Source organism: Ptychodera flava, chromosome 5, assembly GCF_041260155.1.
Source record: "Ptychodera flava strain L36383 chromosome 5, AS_Pfla_20210202, whole genome shotgun sequence".
Classification (NCBI taxonomy): Eukaryota; Metazoa; Hemichordata; class Enteropneusta; family Ptychoderidae; genus Ptychodera; species Ptychodera flava.
The window spans coordinates 32773933-32795549 of record NC_091932.1 but is presented as its reverse complement, the minus strand read 5'-3'; the positions used below and the strand labels follow the sequence as shown (position 1 = coordinate 32795549).

General features: G+C 34.1%; 2 protein-coding genes across 2 annotated transcripts in view; one reads left to right on the top strand and one right to left on the bottom strand.

Annotated features, from left to right (window-relative positions):
- Positions 1–21617, top strand: part of LOC139133540 (dolichyl-diphosphooligosaccharide--protein glycosyltransferase subunit STT3A) — a 58578-nt gene that overhangs the window by 6498 nt on the left and 30463 nt on the right. The window lies entirely within an intron of this gene.
- Positions 1–21617, bottom strand: part of LOC139133541 (solute carrier family 12 member 8-like) — a 41494-nt gene that overhangs the window by 9156 nt on the left and 10721 nt on the right. The window contains exons 3-5 of the mRNA XM_070700211.1: positions 5936–6079; positions 1182–1373; positions 67–298 (exon numbers count right to left, since the gene is read on the bottom strand). Coding sequence (XP_070556312.1) covers positions 67–298; positions 1182–1373; positions 5936–6079 — 568 coding nt within the window. The remainder of the gene's footprint in view (positions 1–66; positions 299–1181; positions 1374–5935; positions 6080–21617) is intronic.

Below are 21617 nucleotides of genomic sequence, written 5' to 3'. Positions count from 1 at the left end.
AAAATTTGAAGAGAGATCTGTTATCAAAGATTCCTTATGAAGATGAGGCAAACATTCCTGACTCACCTGGATCAGTATGAGAGAAAGTACCGATGACAAAATCTAGTGTAGCTACCCCTAGAATGGCCAGCAGTATCAATTGAAGTTTGACAACCCATCGTACACCAGCAATATTGATGGCAAGAAGTAGAAGGATGGTCGCTATGCCGACGCCACGCACAACCCAGGTGTTATTCCACCCAAATGTCTCTGACACTGACTCGCCAAAACCTGTACAGTAGAGCGCACATGCAACAGTCTGCAAAGCAAGAAGAATCAGTGGTTTGAAAATTGCAGTGTATCTTCTAACACAAAATATCTATAGAGTCTTCAACACTGTATTGACATTGCTTTAAACGAGAGCTCTTGTATGTCAGTGCGCTCTGGTATATTGATTCAGCGGGGCACAACATAGCCGCATTAGTTATTCAACTGAGCAGGATGGGCTTAACTCTTTCCAAACAGCAAAACAACATATCCTTCCTTTGTAAAAGCTACCTTTTGAGACAGATTTTAACTTGTCATGCTTCCTTGAAACCCTCTCTTTTTGTTTTGTTTGTTTTTCTCCCTTTGTTTTTCATTTTTTTCTTGCTTTATACCCCTTGTCTTTCCTTGTGTCAATAAATTTATGTAAAAAAACCCAGCATATCTTGGTTTTATTGCCTGAGTTACATATCTGTCTTACCTAAATTTCATAGTTTCTCATCTTGTATGAGCTATTGGCCAATCTTATATATGCATGAAATTTGACTCATATGTGTCAGTAAGTGTTACTCTATACTTGGCAAGAATGATTAAATTCCCTATTTTGCGTCCACTCAAAATTTTGAAAGATAGATGGGCAAGAGGCTTAAAATCACACACAGAAAATCTTACACTTGCAAGTTTTGAGTGCCAATTCAGGAATCAAAAAAGAAGTTTCTTTTTAACTTTCATAATTTACATTGCAATGTTGTATCACTCTGCAAGCATGCAGGCGTGTTTTTAGGACATTTTACAAATTTTTAAACAAAGAACTGGAGGTAGAGAAGCAAAGTTTTACAGTCCATGTTTTTTTTTCATGAAAACTTCTACAAATGTACATGTGCAGAAACACAAAACAAACGTCTTTAATTATTCCGTCTTACTACAACAAGACATACCTGTCCAAAACTATAGAGAATTCCCACTGTGCCTCCGACACGAGTTCCTAAGACATGAGAAACTAGAAAGTAGACCCCACCACTTTGTACATGGCATCTTTCACAGACACCGATGGCTGACAGGGCAGCTATAAGTGCTGCTAGGATAGTTATAGCAACTATCAATATAGAGAGTCCAATACCAGCATTACCCTGTAATATGGAAGAAAAAGAAAATATGCATAACTGCTCACATGAATCATGGTCCCTCCACAAAAGTGTGGGGATGGTGCGTGAATATAACAGGACAGTAGCTGTAACTGTTGATGATTTTTTCACTATTTATATTTTGAATATTAACTTAAAGTTCTTGTTCTACTCCCCAAAGCATGTTCAAACCTCCACTATTTTATAGCATGTGTACAAAGAAAACACTTTTCTGTTTAAATTTGTATTCTAATTTGGACTAAAATTCACTTGTCAATAATAACAACAGCCAAGTTGACAAGCTTTATAGAGTAGAACAAGCAACATTAAAAACAAAAATAGTCACAAAAATCATCACACACTAGTCTCTTTAAATGTTTCTGCCGATGAGGGAGCACTTTGTTTTCATTAATAAACTTTATATGAAAATCTGAATAAATATATGCCATGGATGACATGTCCCTAAGTAGTAAAATATTATCATCCAAAATCTTGTAGTTACAGCCAATGCAGGTCAAGAGTGAGCAAATAAGGTGATCAGGGATCTAACAACCACCAATTTTTTAGTTTGGACCAGCCATAAATTGTTCAAACAATGTGGAAAACAAAGTTCCAAGTCATCTAAATGATATAAAATAATGAACAAGCACTAGACCTTTTCAAAAGGTACCTGGGATCAGTTTATCACTGGCAATTTGTACCATCAGAGTAATTTACTCACTCTAATCATAATCCTACACTTTACCCTGCTTTTTAGTGAAACTTGTCACGCAATTTGACAGAGTAAGAAGAAATTTACTGTCACTGAATTCAAAAAATATAGTATTTAACGGTTTCTACTGTGCTACAGTGTTCACTTTGTGAGTTATATATATCTCTTCAAATTTTTTCACATGATTCCAACAACGTGAATGCTGTTTTCTGACACGCATATATTTAAACTCATTAAGTATTTTCCCATATTTTTGTTCTGTGTCTAAAAGTTTGTTTCTATTTCGACAGATCAAATCATGCCAGAAAAGTCTAGTATTCAATTACAGCCTACAATATGGTGTAATAACCAGGGGCATTGTTCATGACTAAATTTCAGCCCAGACAATTATTCATTTGTTAACGGTAACACTGCACGTTGTACAAACATGGAAACATTATAAGTTACAGCCACTGGGCCTTTCGGTCACAGACACTGTAATATTCCAGTATATATTTTGTGTATAGCTCAAATGTGAAGAAATAAAATCTAAGGTACTTTGAGATGAATTACTGGCCAAAAAAAAAATAGTAGAGGAGAAATATTTTGGACTCAATCAGATTCTGAAGCCAGTGTTTTGTTGAAATGTATCACCATACAGTGGAGTCTACACTCTAATTAATGTCTGAACTCAAACCTCTAACTTTTGACTTTTGATGCACTTAATACCTTGCATATCTCATTAGGATTAATTGGTGTTCTTGCTAGTTATATTCAGGTAGAACATGCTGGGGGGAAGATATTCTGACTGTCAAAATTTTACAACACTTTTATCATCTACCATTTGTGTGGGCCCATTTTATAGCTGGTGGAGTAAATAAAGTTTTCATTGTCTTACTTTTGTGAAAATCAAAAATGTTAGTTTTCTACCAAATGTTAACAGAGATGGCAGCCATTTTGAATTGCAAGTGTCGGTGAATATCAGATATTTTGTTCTCTCGTACCAAATTTTGGACACTGACACAAATTTTCATCTTTATTTTGAAAGAGAATGGTTAAACGTTTCGTTGAGGAATGTTTGAGCAAAAGTTGAAGTCTTTCACTTTTACATTCTACAATCTTAAATGTAAAATTTAGTCATATGACATTGTTAAAATCGAATGAAAGCAAAAGGTAGTTACAATTCATATGCATTAAAATAATATGTTTTTGGCAATAAGTGAACATATTTGAAACACGAAGAATATTCTTTGAGTGGTGAATACAAAGAGCTGGAATGAATTTTACTTTTATTTTAATGTATATATACAAATGATTAATATGACATATGACATATTTTTTCTTCAAAAATTAATAAGCTGTTGCAGAAATTAAAACCACTCATTATTTTTTCATTTCTGATCGAATAAATTAATTTTTAGTGGCTGTTGTTACATTTGTGACACAAAAAGTAATGATCTTGATCTATTAAAAAAGTGGAGGTCACTATCAGAAGAAAAGAGTAATTGAGATGGGAATACAAAGTCTCATTGTAAATGCTAGCTGATTACATTAAAAGACATGAATGGTATCAATAGTTTAATTGGTTTTGTAATTAGGCTATATTTGTAATCACTGAGGGAGTCTGTATATTTGACAGTTTGTCCAGCATTTGATGAATGCATGGGTACAAGTTTTCATTTTGAATCAATATTGCAAGATGAGTACATTTTGTTCCCAAGAGGCATGCAAATTTGTGTGACAAGGGCCTTGACGGGCATTGGCCTTTGACCTTTGAAATGATGCATTGCGGATGACACTTAGAGTTCTTCAAAAGCTGTCTGCAATTAGAGCGGAATTCTATAAAAGACTTGGCAAAAAAATGGCTTTCCTGTATCTAGCTCTAATGATGTAAATTGTACGAAATTGATCCTCCAATAGTGACTTTCTCCTTGTCGTCATGGTGATGCTTTCTTACACTGACACCATTAACCACTATACAGTCTATTGCATACTATCTGGCAAGGCTAAAATGATGAAAAAAGTGGCTTCTATTTCCTGCTCTGGGCAAGTTTCCATTTTAATCCATTTCTCTGGGAAAATGAGGTGAAATAATGACACACCCACATGTGCTAAGATTTGAAAGAAATTATAATTATTTTCACTTTTCACGGTCACTGCCAACAATAGATTTCTGTTCTTGACAGCATCTTTGATGTAGATATTTTCTTTCCACTTTCACTTTTATCTATCATACATGTAGAATCCCAGGAGAGAATCCGTTTCCAAATAGAGGGAAAAATATGACACGCAATAGAATTCTGCAGGAAATTTTCCCCAATTAGGGGTTTGTCAAAGTACAGAAAGTATGTTGTGAAAAATTATGCAGTGATTATACATTTATGTTGATGAACATGAACAAAATTGAAAATCGTTTCCCCTCTGATTGTGATGATGGTGATGATGATGATGACGGTGATGATGATGATGATGACGACGACAATGGTGGTGACGGTGATGATAGTGATAATGATAATGATGATGATAGTGATAATGATAATGATGGTGATGAAGTTGATGGTGATGATAATGGTGGTGATGATGATGATGATGGTAAATGTGATGATGATGATGATGATGATGATGATGATGATGATGATGATGATGATGATGATGATGATGATGATGATGATGATGATGATGATTATGATGATGCTAATGTGGATGATTATGGTAGATACTAGCAACATTGAAAACTGAACAATAAGCCTTTCTATATGCTCAAGGCATGAGCAAATAAAATTATATGTACATACTGGTAGAAAAACAATTTTCTGACTTCAATTCAACAGTTATTATTCATTTCATATGTAATGATATTTTGTTTTGGACTAAAATTTGAAACAATAATATTGGAGAATATTGAATCTCACTGAATAATCTCGGAATGTAGCAAAAATTAAATTTAGCACCCAGCCTGGATATGATATGTTCGACTTTGACAGAAGTTAAAAGGCAACTGCATCTTTTCTTGCTCTTAAACATACATTTGCAATCTGCATATAACGTCCGTTGTAATTTCTCATTGAGTGCCCTTCACCATGCTTTCCTTCTGATTCATGTATACATCTTTTAAATTACTCGATAAAGGTACCATGATCATAAATGAAATTCAAGTATTTTAATACCCCTAAAAGAAGTACTTGATCAACACAGCAGATAGCCTTGACTTGGTAGACATATTAAAATCCTCTGGATTATCAATTAAAAAATCAATGGATTTAAAAAGCTGGAAAAATCTGTTCAAAACTGTAACATACGGACAGGAGAGGTTTCATACTTGACTATGAGGAAAATCAAATGTTATGAGGTTTTGAAGGTTTCAATGTCCTTCATACTGAAGGTCACAATTCTATCAGGGACTTGTGAACTTTTCAAGTTTATGGATAATGTGACCTAGATTATTTCCGCCACGTTGCGTTCTGACCCTTGGCGGTACCAAGGCTCATCAAGTACAATAATCCTTGGATTTCCATGATGTCAATCATTATCTGATTATTTGATATAAGCTCCCTATATTCCAAAGATCACGTTTTAAATTTTTTTCATATTTATTTCATTTCATCATTGCCAAAAGCATTAGTTACAGCAAACCATGATAAATGGCTTACATACATATAATTTTTAGTTTCCTGGAATTGTGTTGTATAAACCTGAATTCTAATGATGAATTATTAATCAGACTTTCTGTTGAATTTGATTAAAGTCAGCCAAAAATAGACAGATATAGGGTAAATATCACTATATATGGATGACAGGCTCAAATATAAATATAACATGTACATAAAACAGGTTACAATCACAGATGAATAATTATCAATTAATATTTAAGACTTACCACAACCCAACCTGTCCGCAAGAAAATGACAACACCAAAGATGTTGATCATGCATGATGTAAAGACACCGTCCCATGTTCCAAAGAGTACTGGTTCTTTTATAAAGAAATTGGCTTTCCACCATGGCTTCTGATTACCAGAGTCCTATGAAAGAAAAAAAAAAGGAAAGTATAAACTTACACAGTCATTAGAAATTTGCATACAAATGTATGTGTGTTACAAGAGATATGTCGGCCATGTTTACTTATTGAACATCAGTAGTTACATAGTTTTAGTGGTGGATTATTTTTTGTATTTTCCTTTCCATCAAGTGAAAATTATTTATTAACCTGTAAAAATATCAAGGGAAAAAATTCCTCTGAGTCAGGTAGCATTAAGAATATCATATGTCAACTGAATCTGTGGCGTATATACGCAGGTGTTCCATGGGAGAGGCATATTAGAAGTTAAGCTGCCTTCCTATGTGATGGCTTGGATGAGCATGTGTGAGAGCTGCCTGTACACAGTAGCAACCTGGGAATTCATACAGGATGAGATGTTACTGAACATGACAAGCTTGAAAGGGATCATGAATCAAATGTTATGGTACAACGAGGCATCAGCGTTGGAATCAAAGTTTAAGTAGCAAACAGGAAAAAAATATTTGCTTTCAGGGAAGTGGTGATCTATTTTTGCTTCTGTATATGGCATATGAGATTAAAATCTTAACATGATGGAATACTTGAGTATCAAAATGTGTCATAAATTCAACCCAGTAGAAACGTTATATTTTGGAAATTACTTGCAACAATATTTCACTTTTCTATAATTCAGTTACTATTTGAAATAATTTATGTTGGCAAATAAGTAAAAATATCTTATGTTCCTGTAAGATTGTCACAGTAATTATTATGTATAAAATATTTCAACAAGCAAATGCTTTCAACACCTTCACCTCGGTCTCCAAGATATTGTCATACTTTCAGCAGATAAAATATTTGTAAGTGCCTTTTGTAATCATATGTTCTTAATTTGAGGAAATAAACATTATATTTTTCCAGGAATTTAACCTTTAGCTCGACTAGCATGCTAAGTTTCATACGTTTGTTGAAAGACTGTTTGTTCTACAATTTAAAATTTTGATGAAGACTACAACACATAAGGGGGAATTCATAAAGCAATGTCAAAGCAATACCAGGTACAAGTAGGTCAATATGTTCATCGAAATTCAGTGAATACTTTGTTTCAATGCTATGTTTCAATGCTTGACTCAAAAGGAACATTAGGAATTTCAGTTCCAAATTTGGCAAGACACTCAGTTATGACTCATTCCGTAGGTATAAATGCTGCAAAATTATGCTGTCAGTTTATGAAAAACTGAATTGTAGAATTAACTGTACAAATAAAGCGTTGAAGTAAAGTGCCTCTGTACAATGAATTATTCATACTAATATGTTGACACAGCTATGTTGGAATATTAACATTCAATTTCCAAGCAGTTGCAATAGGTCAGGAGAGGGATCGTTTCCCTTGATCAGAGAGGGCCAGGAATAGGAAAGTCATGGAAATGTCATTCCGCCTTATATGTCATCAGTGGAACTCATTCATAAGCTCTGGTTCAAATATATCATTGATTGTATGGCTTCTGACATTTATACAGTTCATGGCGATTCATTTTCAGGAAATTTTACTTATTTTAATTATTTTCAAGGAAGTGGGGAGCTTAGATAGGAAGTAAAATTGTTTGCATGGGTGTGACATGCTTACAACAGAAAGTAATGCCTTAACAAATACAACGTGTGATGGGGGCTGGAAAATAATCTAACAGTAATACCACATTATAGTACTGAATTTCTGTTTTAATGACATCATCATTTAAAAAGTGCATTTTTCATTCTTCCTTTGGTAAAATAAGAATCAAATTTGTCATAACTGCAAAGATGACAAACCCTGATTATTATCGTTAAAGACTGTCAGACTGAAAGATTGTATGAAAATGCATCATCATAAAAAAAGGTAAAATAAATCAACATTTCTGTTGATACTGTGTTTTATCATTTGCATTTTGACTGATAGACAAAAAGAACACTGTTTATCAGAATAATGAAAGATGCCTCAATGTGTATGCAACTTACTGCTATATTTTGACGCTTCTTCATTTAATTCAAAAGATAACAAAATAAAAATACTACATAGTGTACTTAATATAGTAATGCATCCATATTCAATACCTTCTGGGTTGAAATTTAATTCAAAAATTATGGTCAAACATAATGATTCCATATTTTGTACCGGTGGACTGACAAAATGTTATGCATGCACGTATGAACAAAGGGTCATCACTGAAAGATAATCTTTCTGAATTCTAAATTTACATTAACAATTCACCATTATATGGCAAAAAAGGATTCCCTTAAGGCTATTGGCATTAAAGATAGCAATACTTGAAGGAAGATGGAGAGATTTACCAGCACCAGGAAACATGATGCTTTTCCATGGTTTTGAATATAAATACCGCTGTAAATGAATTTTAATATACATGTTCTTGCCTTTGATGCTCAATAAATCTTTACTAAATCAGTTTCTTTTCACTCAAAATTTGAAATTCTTATTTTCTGACACAAGGTATCTACACAGAAAAAAAGTCAGTGACGTAAATTTTCCATCAATGTCCATTGTAATTTCCAGACTATTAATAGCCACTGCAGTGTGCGTCATCAGATGGGGAAGCTGCGTAATTTACACATTCTGTGAGGCTGGCGGGCAACAAGCTCACCTGAAATTACTATTCCAACGCTGTGTCTACAGGTGCTTTAACAAGAGGAGCAAGCAGTATTACACAGAGCCTCATCCTGAGATGAGACCTTGGGATTTACATCTTAGCATGGTAGGGTTACTACATTAACTGTATAATAGTTACTACGTCTGTCTCAGTTGCCATGGGAGATAAGAAATCTCTACGGGCAGATGTTAACAAATTAGTCAGTGGGGCGTACATTTCTTACTCCTCAATATTTCTTCATCTTTGAAAATGAAACTGACATTTCTAATAAATCATACTGTCTGGTCACTTCAGATAACTAAGTTATTATAAATGTTTCATTCTGGCATCCAAATTGAAAATTTTCTTTCAAAATAATGAGTTATTGATTACTTAATTAAAGAAACAGAACAACAAAAATACCAACAAAGCAGGATTATTATTTCATTATTTTCTTAACCATAGCCACAAATACCGTAGTAGAATCATATTTTTCTTCTTCGATGTGATGGGCTTTCAATGACGTCATTTGCGTGGGTTGAAAATAATTTAAATTTGTAGTTTTAAAAAAATGTAACCTTTTTTTAATGATTAACTTGAAATTAGTCTACAAATTTTGTATTTGAATAAAAATGAAGAAAAAATTTGATTTAGCAACACAGTATCTTTCAAAGAATGAAGCTTTCATTGTGAAATATATTTTTCAGCAGTCAAGGTGATGTCTATGATAACAACCACCAAAACTGAAAAAATGTGTTCTAGATTATCTGTTGCTACAGCTGGTGACAGATTATGTCTGTTATGTGTAAGCCTAATGCTGGCATAGATAATGTGTGGATGGTATGGTATGTATGGATGGCCGGCTTAAAACATCAAACAACCATCTTGATTATCTTTCCATACACGTACACCAAATCCCAACACGGTGTCTAATTTTTCTAAAACTGTGTGTACAGATCTCATCACGGTCTTACTTTTCACAAACTGCATTCAAATTTTTACCGGTGTTTTGACCCCCAACTATTATTACTTTGATTAGGTCATATGTATTGAGGGCATTGTCTCACTGTGGGGTACTGTAGCGCAACACATAAAACTGACAAGAATAACAGCTGGTGGTCCTGTCACGGGGCAACACCCACCAATCCCTGCTGTATTGCTTTATTGCTGATTGATCATTCTTTGTAAAATCACATTACGCCGTCGATGGTGGGGACGTCATAAACTTAATTTCTCCTCACGCAAAAGTGACTGTTATTTCAGGCACAAATTCCTCTCTGCATGATAAATTTACATTCCAGAATTCTATCTCAATGTTCCTTTTTTTTCTCTCTGGGGATTACAACTCAGGGTTTGGCCAATTACCACACTGAATTCAGTTGAAAGTCTGTCCATTTTTTGATGAATCTGCCGATCAAACTGTCTTCTATAAATGCTGTTTGATTGGTAGTCATGGGTTCAATACAATTCAACAGTCTGAACATGGATATTTATATTTGAAATGTCAAAATCACACTTACTTCTTGTAACTGGTTTGAACTTGAAATTTCTCATACTTTTGTAATGTCATGGGCATGAGAAAAACCCTTCAATGAAAGTAAACTTGGTAAAATTAATAATTTTTGCCTTGCCTACATATATGCAGATGCCTGCCTTACCCATCCAGCCTCAATTTCTCTACGATGAAAGATCAATAATTGATTAATGGAAGATTAAATTGTGTAAAGCTTTCTCAATTTTTCCTCTGAACTGGAAACTGTCAAGTGGTCATTTTGTCAGCTCGAGTATGTTTGTACATTGTAGTGACTTAATACAGTCAGTGATGCATAGCTGCAGTCATGTCTGCATACCAACTAATTATAATCTAATAATTTATTGGTAACTGTACTGGTAGCAATATTTCCTGTGTTTAATATAGCAGTTTAAGTTTCAACAATACCAGATTTGCGAGCATTAAATAATGTCTGATATGAAATATTTCATGTGGTATCATCTGCATTTACACAATGATCTGCCATCATCTTCTATACCATATTTAACACAAATTCAATTTAAAAATGACATGCTGGTATATCGTATATAAGAATGTGACCTCATGTACTTATCTATGCAAGGGTCAAATAATTGCAAGCAGGAAGTGAATGATAAAGAGGAAATAACAATTTTGATAGAAACTAAACACAGGATACAAAGTACCTTCTATTTTTATAATTAATTAAACTATTAAAACAGCGCCTTGTATAATTTATGATTTATTTCCTAATCATAATGGCCCGAGCTGACCTGTGGGCTATTTAGATGCAAATTGACTTCTGAACTGCACCAATGTTTTGGCAAAAAAAAACTAATGTTACATCAGTCTAGGAAACTGAGCACAAATACATGTATATGGTTCTAGTGTTCTATCCATGCATATTCTAATGTTTTATCAACCTCCTATATTATGTGCTATTGATAACTTTGTCAAAAGCGTGAACTTCCATAAAAAACAGACCTTCCAATATGTAAATATGGATTTTGAAAAACAAATTAAGTTAAGAATAACACATTTTGAAACACATCAGACACTGTACATTGTATTGACATGAACTAATTTATCTTTAATTAATCTCTGCTGTTTATCAACAAATGTTTTCATTTCATTTTCTCAGACGATCAGTAAAATATAAAATTAGAATCATCACAGGAATATAGTATAGGCAGTAGAAGCTGACCTGATTAAAATAAAATTGTGCAAATAAATTGTGAGTGAAAATGAAATATGTAGGGCATGGGTTGCTGATATGGAAAACACTACATTTATGATGACATCATTGCTTACTTTATAATATTTCAATGAACTCTTAATCATACTTTCATGAAATTTTTACTGCAGTAATACGTTGAAAAATATTATTACGTAAAAAAAATGAAGCTGTCACAGTTCAAGTTTGAAATAACCCTTTAATACATTACCACCAGAAATGCATTTGTTCACAGAATGTCAGATGATTCATCAGTACCAGTTTTGCATATTGACATTATTTGAAAATTCAGACTATTTTATCATACAGTCCAATGTTATCTGGCAATTGCACATCTGGAAATTACTGATAACATGAGAATTATACATTCTGCACGTTTTATTTATAAAATGTAAATTCATGATATTTCTTTGTAAAGTAGGATACACAGTGACCATAGCTTGTTAGCAATTGAACTGAATACTCAAAACTGTTAAACCCAAGGTATTAAAAACTTTCAATTTCTATTCCTGTACTGCAAGAATTCTTTTTATAACATTTTTACTGTAACAGGCCCCATTGTGGATAAAGCATGATTGGACGCCCAGGTACGGTACAAATTGAATGATACAAGATGATAATTGATATCATGTACAGTTTACGAGAATAAAAAAGATAAATGAGTGAGTCATTGTTATACAGTCACAGTGACATCATTTTCTGGTAACACTTCATTTTGATGGAAAACCTTTCCGACTGGGATATTGTTCTACGTGCCATGATACTCATAAAAGTGGGTATAAAATACAGCAAGGCTTCGTGATGTGTTCATTAATCTAGAATGTTTCATGGTCTATAAATTTATTCCCTTTTTGAACTAAATTTTCACAAAAATAGATTTCATGGCAATTAGGGATTATGTGATGAGAGATTCACCATCCTGACTGCAGCCTTTTTAGAGTTGTAATCACGTAATGATATTTCTATATTGCTCATTATAATATATTGTTCCTACACGTGGCTGATTAATTAATCTGATAATTAAGGGCAACTTTACATCTCATGGGAAGCAAAAATGTTATCTAAGCAATGAAAGGGTATCAAATATTCAAACTTACTCTATCCTCAAAATTCTCAACCTTTTCTTCTTTACAGGTCTATCCCTAAACTCACCTACCTTTTCGTTTACACAGGTGAAAAACATTCAGTGTTAACACTTGAATTTTAATGTTTGAGGAAATTCAGTGATTTGAAGTACAACTACAAAACCATACAATATTTTGCCCATTGTATGCCAGTAATTTTGCTATTCTGGTGGTCATAAAGGGCAGTAAACAAAGCTATTACACACAAACACACACACACACACATATATATATATATATATATATATATATATATATATATATATGTGTGTGTCTATGCTGATTTTTGCAATTTTTTATCAGAAGGTGGGGGAATGAGCAGGTGGGCAATTTTTCCTGAACATTTGATAGGTTGGGAAATATCATTGTCTTGCTCAACACAGGCAGCTTGAAACGAGGTAAAATGGTGGCAGAATATAATTTGGTTTCTTTTAGAGTTGCTTAGCAAGGGGGGAGCATGCGCCATACGGTGAACAGATAGTGGAGACTTATGTAATGAAAAGGCATTTGGCTTGTAGTTGAATTATTTTTTGGAATTATTTAGTCAGGAACCATCAGCCATGGTAAATATGGTGCCATTCCACTCCAAAACTACTTCGAAATGATTTTAGTTTCAGATCTTATCCACACTGATAGCCCATTAAATGTCTACACATCTACACTAATCTGTTTAACATCTTGATACCCAGTGATATAAATTATCTATGGATATGGGAAAAGTGACAGCAGGTATATGGACCTAGTAATTATCATGTTAAGTTCAGACTATCACCATGCCATTGGTTTGTACTGCGACTCATCACAGCAGAGCACAGAAGTTCCTGTCTATGCCTTTTGCAATCAAATTTCCACAGAATTCTACACACTGAAGTGACAGACGTGTTATATTCTTTTGATGGTACCATCATTTAGGAACATATGTTCACCATCTTTTCCATTGTGTCTACATGTTTACTTTGTGGTAAAAAACATAAAAATGTGAGATATCCCTCCTCGGCAGGCAAATATCTATCTTTTTACAAGTACATGTATCGTGATATTTCCAATATGAAATAAAGCACTCAGAAAATCATTTTCAATTTGTGCATCCATACATTTCTCGCTGAACATATGTACTTCTAGGAGTCACTCATTAAATTCACAAAGAATACAATGGTAAAAATTTGGGCGTACGCTCTTGCAATTTTGTCACACATATTGCAGTTTCGATTTTCAATGATTTGAACAACATATGGTTGTCTGGATGATTTAAAGCCATTATTTTGGTTTGTGAAACGAAGACCTCATATGACCTGAGCTGAATTATTGTGTCCTGAACCCAGCTAACCTCCATACTTGAATGTTGCATTATTACTCTTTAATATCAAACTATTTTTAGCAGCTTCTGCCTTGAACTTGAGTCCACCTGAATAAATTACTGCAGTTGTCATGGTAAAAATGCTGAAACTGACAGAATTTCATTCCTCTTGAAAACTATTACATTTCACGATTTTTTAATACATGGTTTTTTTCAATATTTTGATAATCAACTGATCTCAATACCTCAGCAAATATCACAGATAGTACCTCTCGGTTACTTTTATTGTACAGTATATTTGTTTTCTTCATGTTTGTACTACTATATAAATCATTTAAAATGACCTTGTTCAATTGTACTGAAACCACAAAGAGGTTACAGCTACTGGTATTTCTGTAAATAGAGACAACATTGTACTATATACTAGATGCTAAGTCTATGAAATCTATCTATCATTTAGTCTTTGAGGGCAGATTGAAATTATAAAATCTACCCTTTGGAGACTAAATGTTGGATAATTTCATTTTGGTAAAAAAAATAAAACACAGGTTTGTAATTCATATGATGGTTGTACATACACAGAGTGCCTTCTGGTGATATTGTTTCAACCTATTGGTTTAATATGGTATGGACTCCCTGTCCAGTGCTGGAATTATTCATGATATTGGAAACAATTTACGACATCGTAATATTCCAGTATGCAGTAGGCAACCAAGTCAAAGAAATATTTGATGCTCTTTTTGCAGTTAATGATATACCTAAATATGTGTAATATTGCAATGGCTGACACATTTCAGTGAGTTGAGACGTTGCAGGCATAATGTTTTAGAACCATAATGGTTAACTCTTTCACCAGTCCAATTGTTTTCTATGGTAAAGTTGGACCTATAGAGGGGATAAGGGGAGGGGGGTGAAAGGGATAAAACTACACTGAGCTGAGAAAAATTTTCTTGTATATGATGAGATATAACTTTGAATTTGATTTTGATGGAGTGTCCACAAATATACATACACCAGTATGTTAGCAAGGGATGATATACAATGTAATGGTACGTACTGTACTTGATTTTGATGGAGTGCAAATGAATACACATATAGGTAAGTTGGCCAGGGATGGTACAATGGTGCATATCTACGTGTTTTGAATTTATTTATAAGAAGAAAGGCTATATGACTCACTATCATACTCTGCCAATATTTGATGAAGCTGGACAAATTTACCAGAAGCATAAACTGTCACTCACAATTTTAATATATTGTACATTGCTTGCTTGACAGGTTTATAATTTGCACTCCGGCTGCGACTTCCCTTTCATTTTCTGTTCCGTGAACAATTCAACTGTACTCTAAGACAGAAGCCACACTGGTGTAGCATACCTATGTTTCATCTTTTTATTTTCTTTGAAAGGTATGTCTGAACTCTGACCTGGCTGACATGAACTCTGACCTCACAATCTGGCCTACAATATGTTTCAGAATGTCACGTGTTGCTGCCTATTTCGTCATGACAGAATATCGTTTACTGCACAAAAACTCTCTTTTACTACTGCATATTAACGAGAAATTTGAAGCAAACAATGTAAACAGAGTCAACAATAACCGAATTTAGTTTCATTCTATTTTTAAACTACTAGCGACTCACTATGCCGAGGTTCATATAGCTGGGTAATTGCTTGTACAGTTTCTGAATCAACAGGGTTAATGCGTGCATTTTATCATGCAGATGTCAAAAATTAGGTCAGACACATACAGAAAAATATTTATGACAATCATTTAGGCTGTCAAAATGTTCTTTCTAAGACCTGTCAGCCTACGGTACATTCCAGGAACAAAATGAATAAGTGGTAAACAACATGTATAACTATGTAGATAATTAAAATCATGCGCACAGCAGAATGGAATGTCACTGAAAACCCTGTAGACTAGTTTTATTATTGACTGTTTGTATGAACACGCAAGAGACACTGATGTATATTCTCTGTCACAAAAACTGACACATGGATATAAATTAAAACGTGATTCTGATGTAGAAATTGAAAAAGAAATGCAGATGATTGATCAAATTGTTTACCCTTTTATCACCATTGCCCTTGAAATTTTGAGTTTGTGAAAAATAATGAAGATATTAATTGAAAACGCACACCTGTTTAGTGCGTGGGAGATTGGTGTGTGATATTTTATCAAACAGCAAAGATTCAAGGATATTTTGTCAATGCAAAACATATTTTGCATTTGAAAATATTATGAGAGTACACAACGCTGTATAATATGGCTTTAATGACTGGTTGCTAGCACACTCACATTACAATTTAACGGGCATTTCATTTAAGCTTCTAAAGTCTGGTTTATTTGATATAATACAATTGTGAAAATGTGCTGGTACTGGGCACTATTTTCACACAGCAAAAATGTACACAATTCAACTGCAGCATTTAAACAAGAGTGACAGAAGGGCTTTCAATTTCCAGCCGGCCATTATTGTATGTACAAAGGACTGCTCTCCCCGCAAAGGAGAATTGTGAACACACAATTCCTATGCTGGGTGACCTGACCTTGAGTTCAGGACACCGCATAATTAGATACTGAAAACCAGACAGCACTTCAATATGCATGACCTTCCTGAGTGAGACAGGGGGGCCTTGACATTGTAAAACAGGGACAGAGACTTGCCAGGTTACTGAAATGTAATTTCTATTTTCATGAACACAATGCAAGCCTTTTTTTACCACCCTTTCTGACCTATTTTAAGGTAATTTTAGTATTTCAAGTTATTTATTAATACGTTAAAAAAATGCACTGTGGGCATTTTTCATCATTATTTTCAAAACATGACCAGCACAGATGTATGTACTAAAATTTGTATTTTCCTGCGAAGAAAAGAAGGGATGATGTTTTCCAATCAATTTTTGATCTATAAAAATGGCGGTGTGAGTGGAAACCACCTGTTGATTGTACGCTGTACAAACAGTGTATAAGAATATTTTTACATATTCATCAAAAAGGAATTGGGTTTGAAGGAGCACTCATTTCGTAGGATTTTATTTATGAAGAAGTGGGTACAGCACTTGTACAAGGGAAAATAGCTGATTGGCTGATGAACCAGGTGTACACCTAGAATGCCTAAAACAAGCACAGCTTTGCAATGTAATAAAGTTCCACCCATGTGTAATGCCTCAATTTCTGTCCATGACTAGATATAAGGTAATTAAGAGAAAACTACATCTATAATCCAATAAATATTTTTAAATATGAAATTAAATAGGGAATCATATGCCTCTTATAATTCACAAGTTAGTGTGTCCAATTGCTGGAAAAATGTAAAATTTCACTGAATTGGAAAAAAACATCATATTTTAATCTACTAGATTGTTATATTTAATGTTTTTATAGCAACAGAGACGGTACACTGGGACAAACCTACCATCTGGTTCAGTTCAAACTCAGAGAATTTTGTAAAAAGTAATTACAGATGTTGAAACTAAATTTTTTGTTCTATAATTATCATTTCCTGTGAACTAGAAAAGACTGGTTTGATTATAGAAGTGAATTGTAATTGGATAGTCATCCTAATCCAAGCGAAGTGGAAAATGACAGCCATGATAAATTATCCTTTCAGACTGTGCTTACAGTACAAGAATAGGGTTAGCACAGTTTATTGTCATACCAACACTGGACAGACCAGCTGTACTTTCAGGTCATATACCTGTGCAGTGGAATATCAGACAATGCATTTTTATTGATATTTCTTCGTCCTCATAAATGACTGTGACGTCAAATATTTGAGTAATTTCATTTTGTACCGTCATTCGTGGTAATCTTACTTATTCTATTGTACATAATTAATTACCTTACCAAGTTCCAAATATATTGCAAATGTCTTTATTTCATTTCGCACGACGCAATTTGATCAGTAAATTTGCCTTAACACCTTAATATTATAAAAAGAATAAATAAATAAAATTATAAAGAAAAAAAGAAAGTGATAAATTAATGAGTACAAATAAATAAATAAATAAACAATAAAAAAGATACTGTGCTTCACTGTCTGATACATACATATAACAAATTCTTGCTGTGTGCGTGAAAATAACAATGTGATAGAATTCCCTAGTGTATGTGTGAGTATAACAATATGGTAGAACAGCAATGGAGATGGGATATGCCATGCATGGGAAAATCAATGTGTAAAGTTCTCTTTGAAATTTCAAGTCAATTCATTTCAAGTCAAGTCATGGCAAACCAGCTGCAGCTGAGCAACCAAGTTTATGAACACTGTTTTCTCCATAAGCCTTGAATAAGTATGTTATGCAATGGTACTTCCGACTTTGGGCTAATCATGTAGACTTTGGAACGCAAAATGTAAATATTAAACCTGTCCATTGAAAGTGGTTTAGTGGTTGTCTTTTGTTGTTTTATACAGGCTGGTCACTGTCTACATGTGGTTTGGGGGTCAGGCCCATTTGACTCTTTATGGATACTCACTGGAGAATTTCTCAAACCCCTCCCCAAATAAACACGCCTGCTATGATTCATTGCAAACACCAGAACTGTGGCAATATCAAACAACCTCTGCTGAAAATGACGATACCTCTTCATTGAAACTTGTACACTTTATTTGATATTTATAAATGCAAATGATTTTTATGAAAAGCAGCTTTTTATGCTTGTAATGGAAAAAAATCAATAATAATTTATTATATAATTAATTACTGCAGTAATATGCAGTATACATTACAAAGTCTACATAGCAATGGCCATTCTGTCAACGGTATTTCAGTAGGTATGGGTTAGAGGAGTCTTGAAACCATTTTTCTCATGTTATTAAATGTTTCATTTATTTATACCATAGATAGTACTCATAATGGTAGTTAACTGAGTGAAGCAAAATTTCAACTGACAGTAAGAAATCCTATATTGGGAAAGGCCATTTTTCCACCTCTTTCTGAAGTAACTACCTTGAGATATGCTGCCCTTCACAGATATCTCTATGTCTGCTATAGGTACTTTTGGTACCATTGCTCTAACTGTACATACTGGTAGTTGTAATCTCTCTATTGATTCTCTGATCCTCTTGTCTTGTTTGCTGAAGATATTGTGGGCCCTATTGTGTGTTTGTACACTTTACCATTCATGCTATAGAGGTAGGAATTTCATTCAGAGGCTGTCCAGAACCATTGAAATTCATTCTCATTAGAAGGTCATGTGCACGTCCCTCCCATTGACGACAGAAATGACCTATTCCACACTACAGGACATACTTCTACAGCAATGTCATGGTCAGATCTATGGTTCACAGTTTCAATAGGAATACATACGAGAAGGTTCAATTGAGTTTTGCAAAACTAACTATGTGGTCTAGACCAGGGAAACATCCTTGAACTTGCAATATGTTTTGCAATAACTGGGGCAAATTTATTAGAAATTGCTAGGTTCAAAGGTTGTGGCTCCATTCTGAGAATTGTTTGCTATGACGATCTAATCATATGGCAATCTGGGTTGTAACCTTGTCTTTCTGATTAAAAACTTGATCAGCTGATCATTCAATACAGAATCCAATATTGTGTATCAGGGGCTTCCATGACAATCGCCATGGTAATAATCTACTTTGAGATATGACGCACTTCTGTACAAACCGAGGTATGCATCAAGTAGGTGATACTAAACAACTTCGATGAATATGTTTTCTTTCTATACCTGGCAAGGCAACAAATCACCTTGAATAAATATATTGAGAAAATATTACATGTAATTGTGATACAAATTTCACATAAAGTTATGCCATATTTCTGTCTGGTGTTGAAAATTGTAATACACTGAAAATGTCTGGTCACTACAATGGCAACAAGGGGGTGTGGTAGCTGGTTTAGCTCTGTTACCTTTAAGCTTATAACTAAACAGACAGTAATGTTATATCAGACATAACATTGCAGTTTTCCTGTCGGCATTCACTGATTGAAAGAAACTGAACACCTTGTGAATCTAATGTGAACATTATTTCACCAACGTTGCCCAAGGCAATATTTTTGTTATTACATTCACGTTTCAACGATGTGAACTTATGAACTTATGAACTTATGAAAGCCTAAGGTAGCATGACTGGACTCAATGCACTGACGAAAGTATTTTGTTGGTTCTGTTATTAGGATTCCAGTTCATTACTGAAACTCTTTCCTGTATTGATTGGAAGGCGCCCAAGACAATTTTGGTTACCCAATTAGACTTGGTTTCACCAGTACTCAGAGTGCCACCTACTTTAAGGCATAAAATTGCCTAACATGATAAAATGTTATTACCTTTCACAGCAACTGCATGCGTCACATTCACAATCCTGCAAATTTTATTATAGAATATATAGTGCCTACATCGTAGTACATGTTCATGTATTGGAAATAACTACAAAATATGGACGGTTAATTCTAGCGGATTTTCTCACAATTTCCTGTATACATATACCGAGTATAGACAAAAATAATGGAAAACAAGAATTGTATCACATTTTGATAATGAAAAGATTTTCAATAACTGATCTCTGCAGCAAATTACTGGTATTAATTTAAAGAAAGACTTATTTTGCAGTGAGGGCTATGATAGCATGAACAGTGAGAATAGATATTCCCTGTGCTTTTTTTCTGATCACTGATTTTTCAGGAAACATATTGCTATACTGCATGATGTGTGCATGGCTACACAAGGTAAATTATGTTCAGGGTAATCAGTGGTATTCTATGCACTGCTATATGTCTACCACACAAATACCATAAGGTACTTGAATTTTTTAATAATATAATATGGTAAAATAGCACATCAAATTTACAGAAATGGCTTCTCTAAGACTCATTTCATTTCATAAAACTGACAAGCAGGCAAAACAAATCTCAAGTACCAGGGCTGTATTCGTTTAAAGTTCTGTGATATGCTAGAGGCAACACTGAATGCCCACATTTTACTGGTGGCACAGATGCATACGGATAAGTCCTTTGTGAAAATATACATAGCTGTCGTCAATACACAGGCTGATATATTAGCTTAAAATTTGGTCTTGAATCACTCTGAAAGCTGAGACAGCCAGTATTAATATTTCATCGTGCACAGGGACACTTGGATCAATTTGGAAATTAAAATTGTATACATGCAGGTGTGTTAAATCTGAACGGGCTCCTTGGGCATGATTAAAATTTCAAATGCTTGGTGACTGGGCTTTTGACATCAAATCAGTGAATTTCAAAACCACCACGATGACATCCATTTTCTCTTTGCAATTCATAAGGAGACAGCACAGCTTGTGACCTTTTCCGCACACAGCTGGAACACGATTTTGCAACACTATTAATAATTCAATACAAACCCTTTTCCTGTCAATGACATTTTCTACTCTGCTTCTACATCTTACTTTCAATGGATTACGCTTGCTTTGACAGTTGACCTTTTATATCTGACGAGGAGTGTGTGACAGACTCGGAAAGTTGCTGATCAACCTTGAAGAGACAGCTTTTGAATCGTGAATTCAGGAAGAAGGAACAGAGTTACACAGAACTGTCACGTCTGTTCGCTAATGAGACAAAACGTCTGCTACACACACCTTCAATCTGATGATCCTGGTGATGTAAATCGGGTAAAACGATTACGAATAAAGAAATTAAGCGGCATAAACACTAGCCCTAGATCTAGATATTCATTCACATCATATTGCTGTGCATCATTAAAAACACTAGCCTTAGGTATTAACCTTTTGAACACCAAAGGCAATTTTTGTAACCCTTATAAAATATACCTAAGT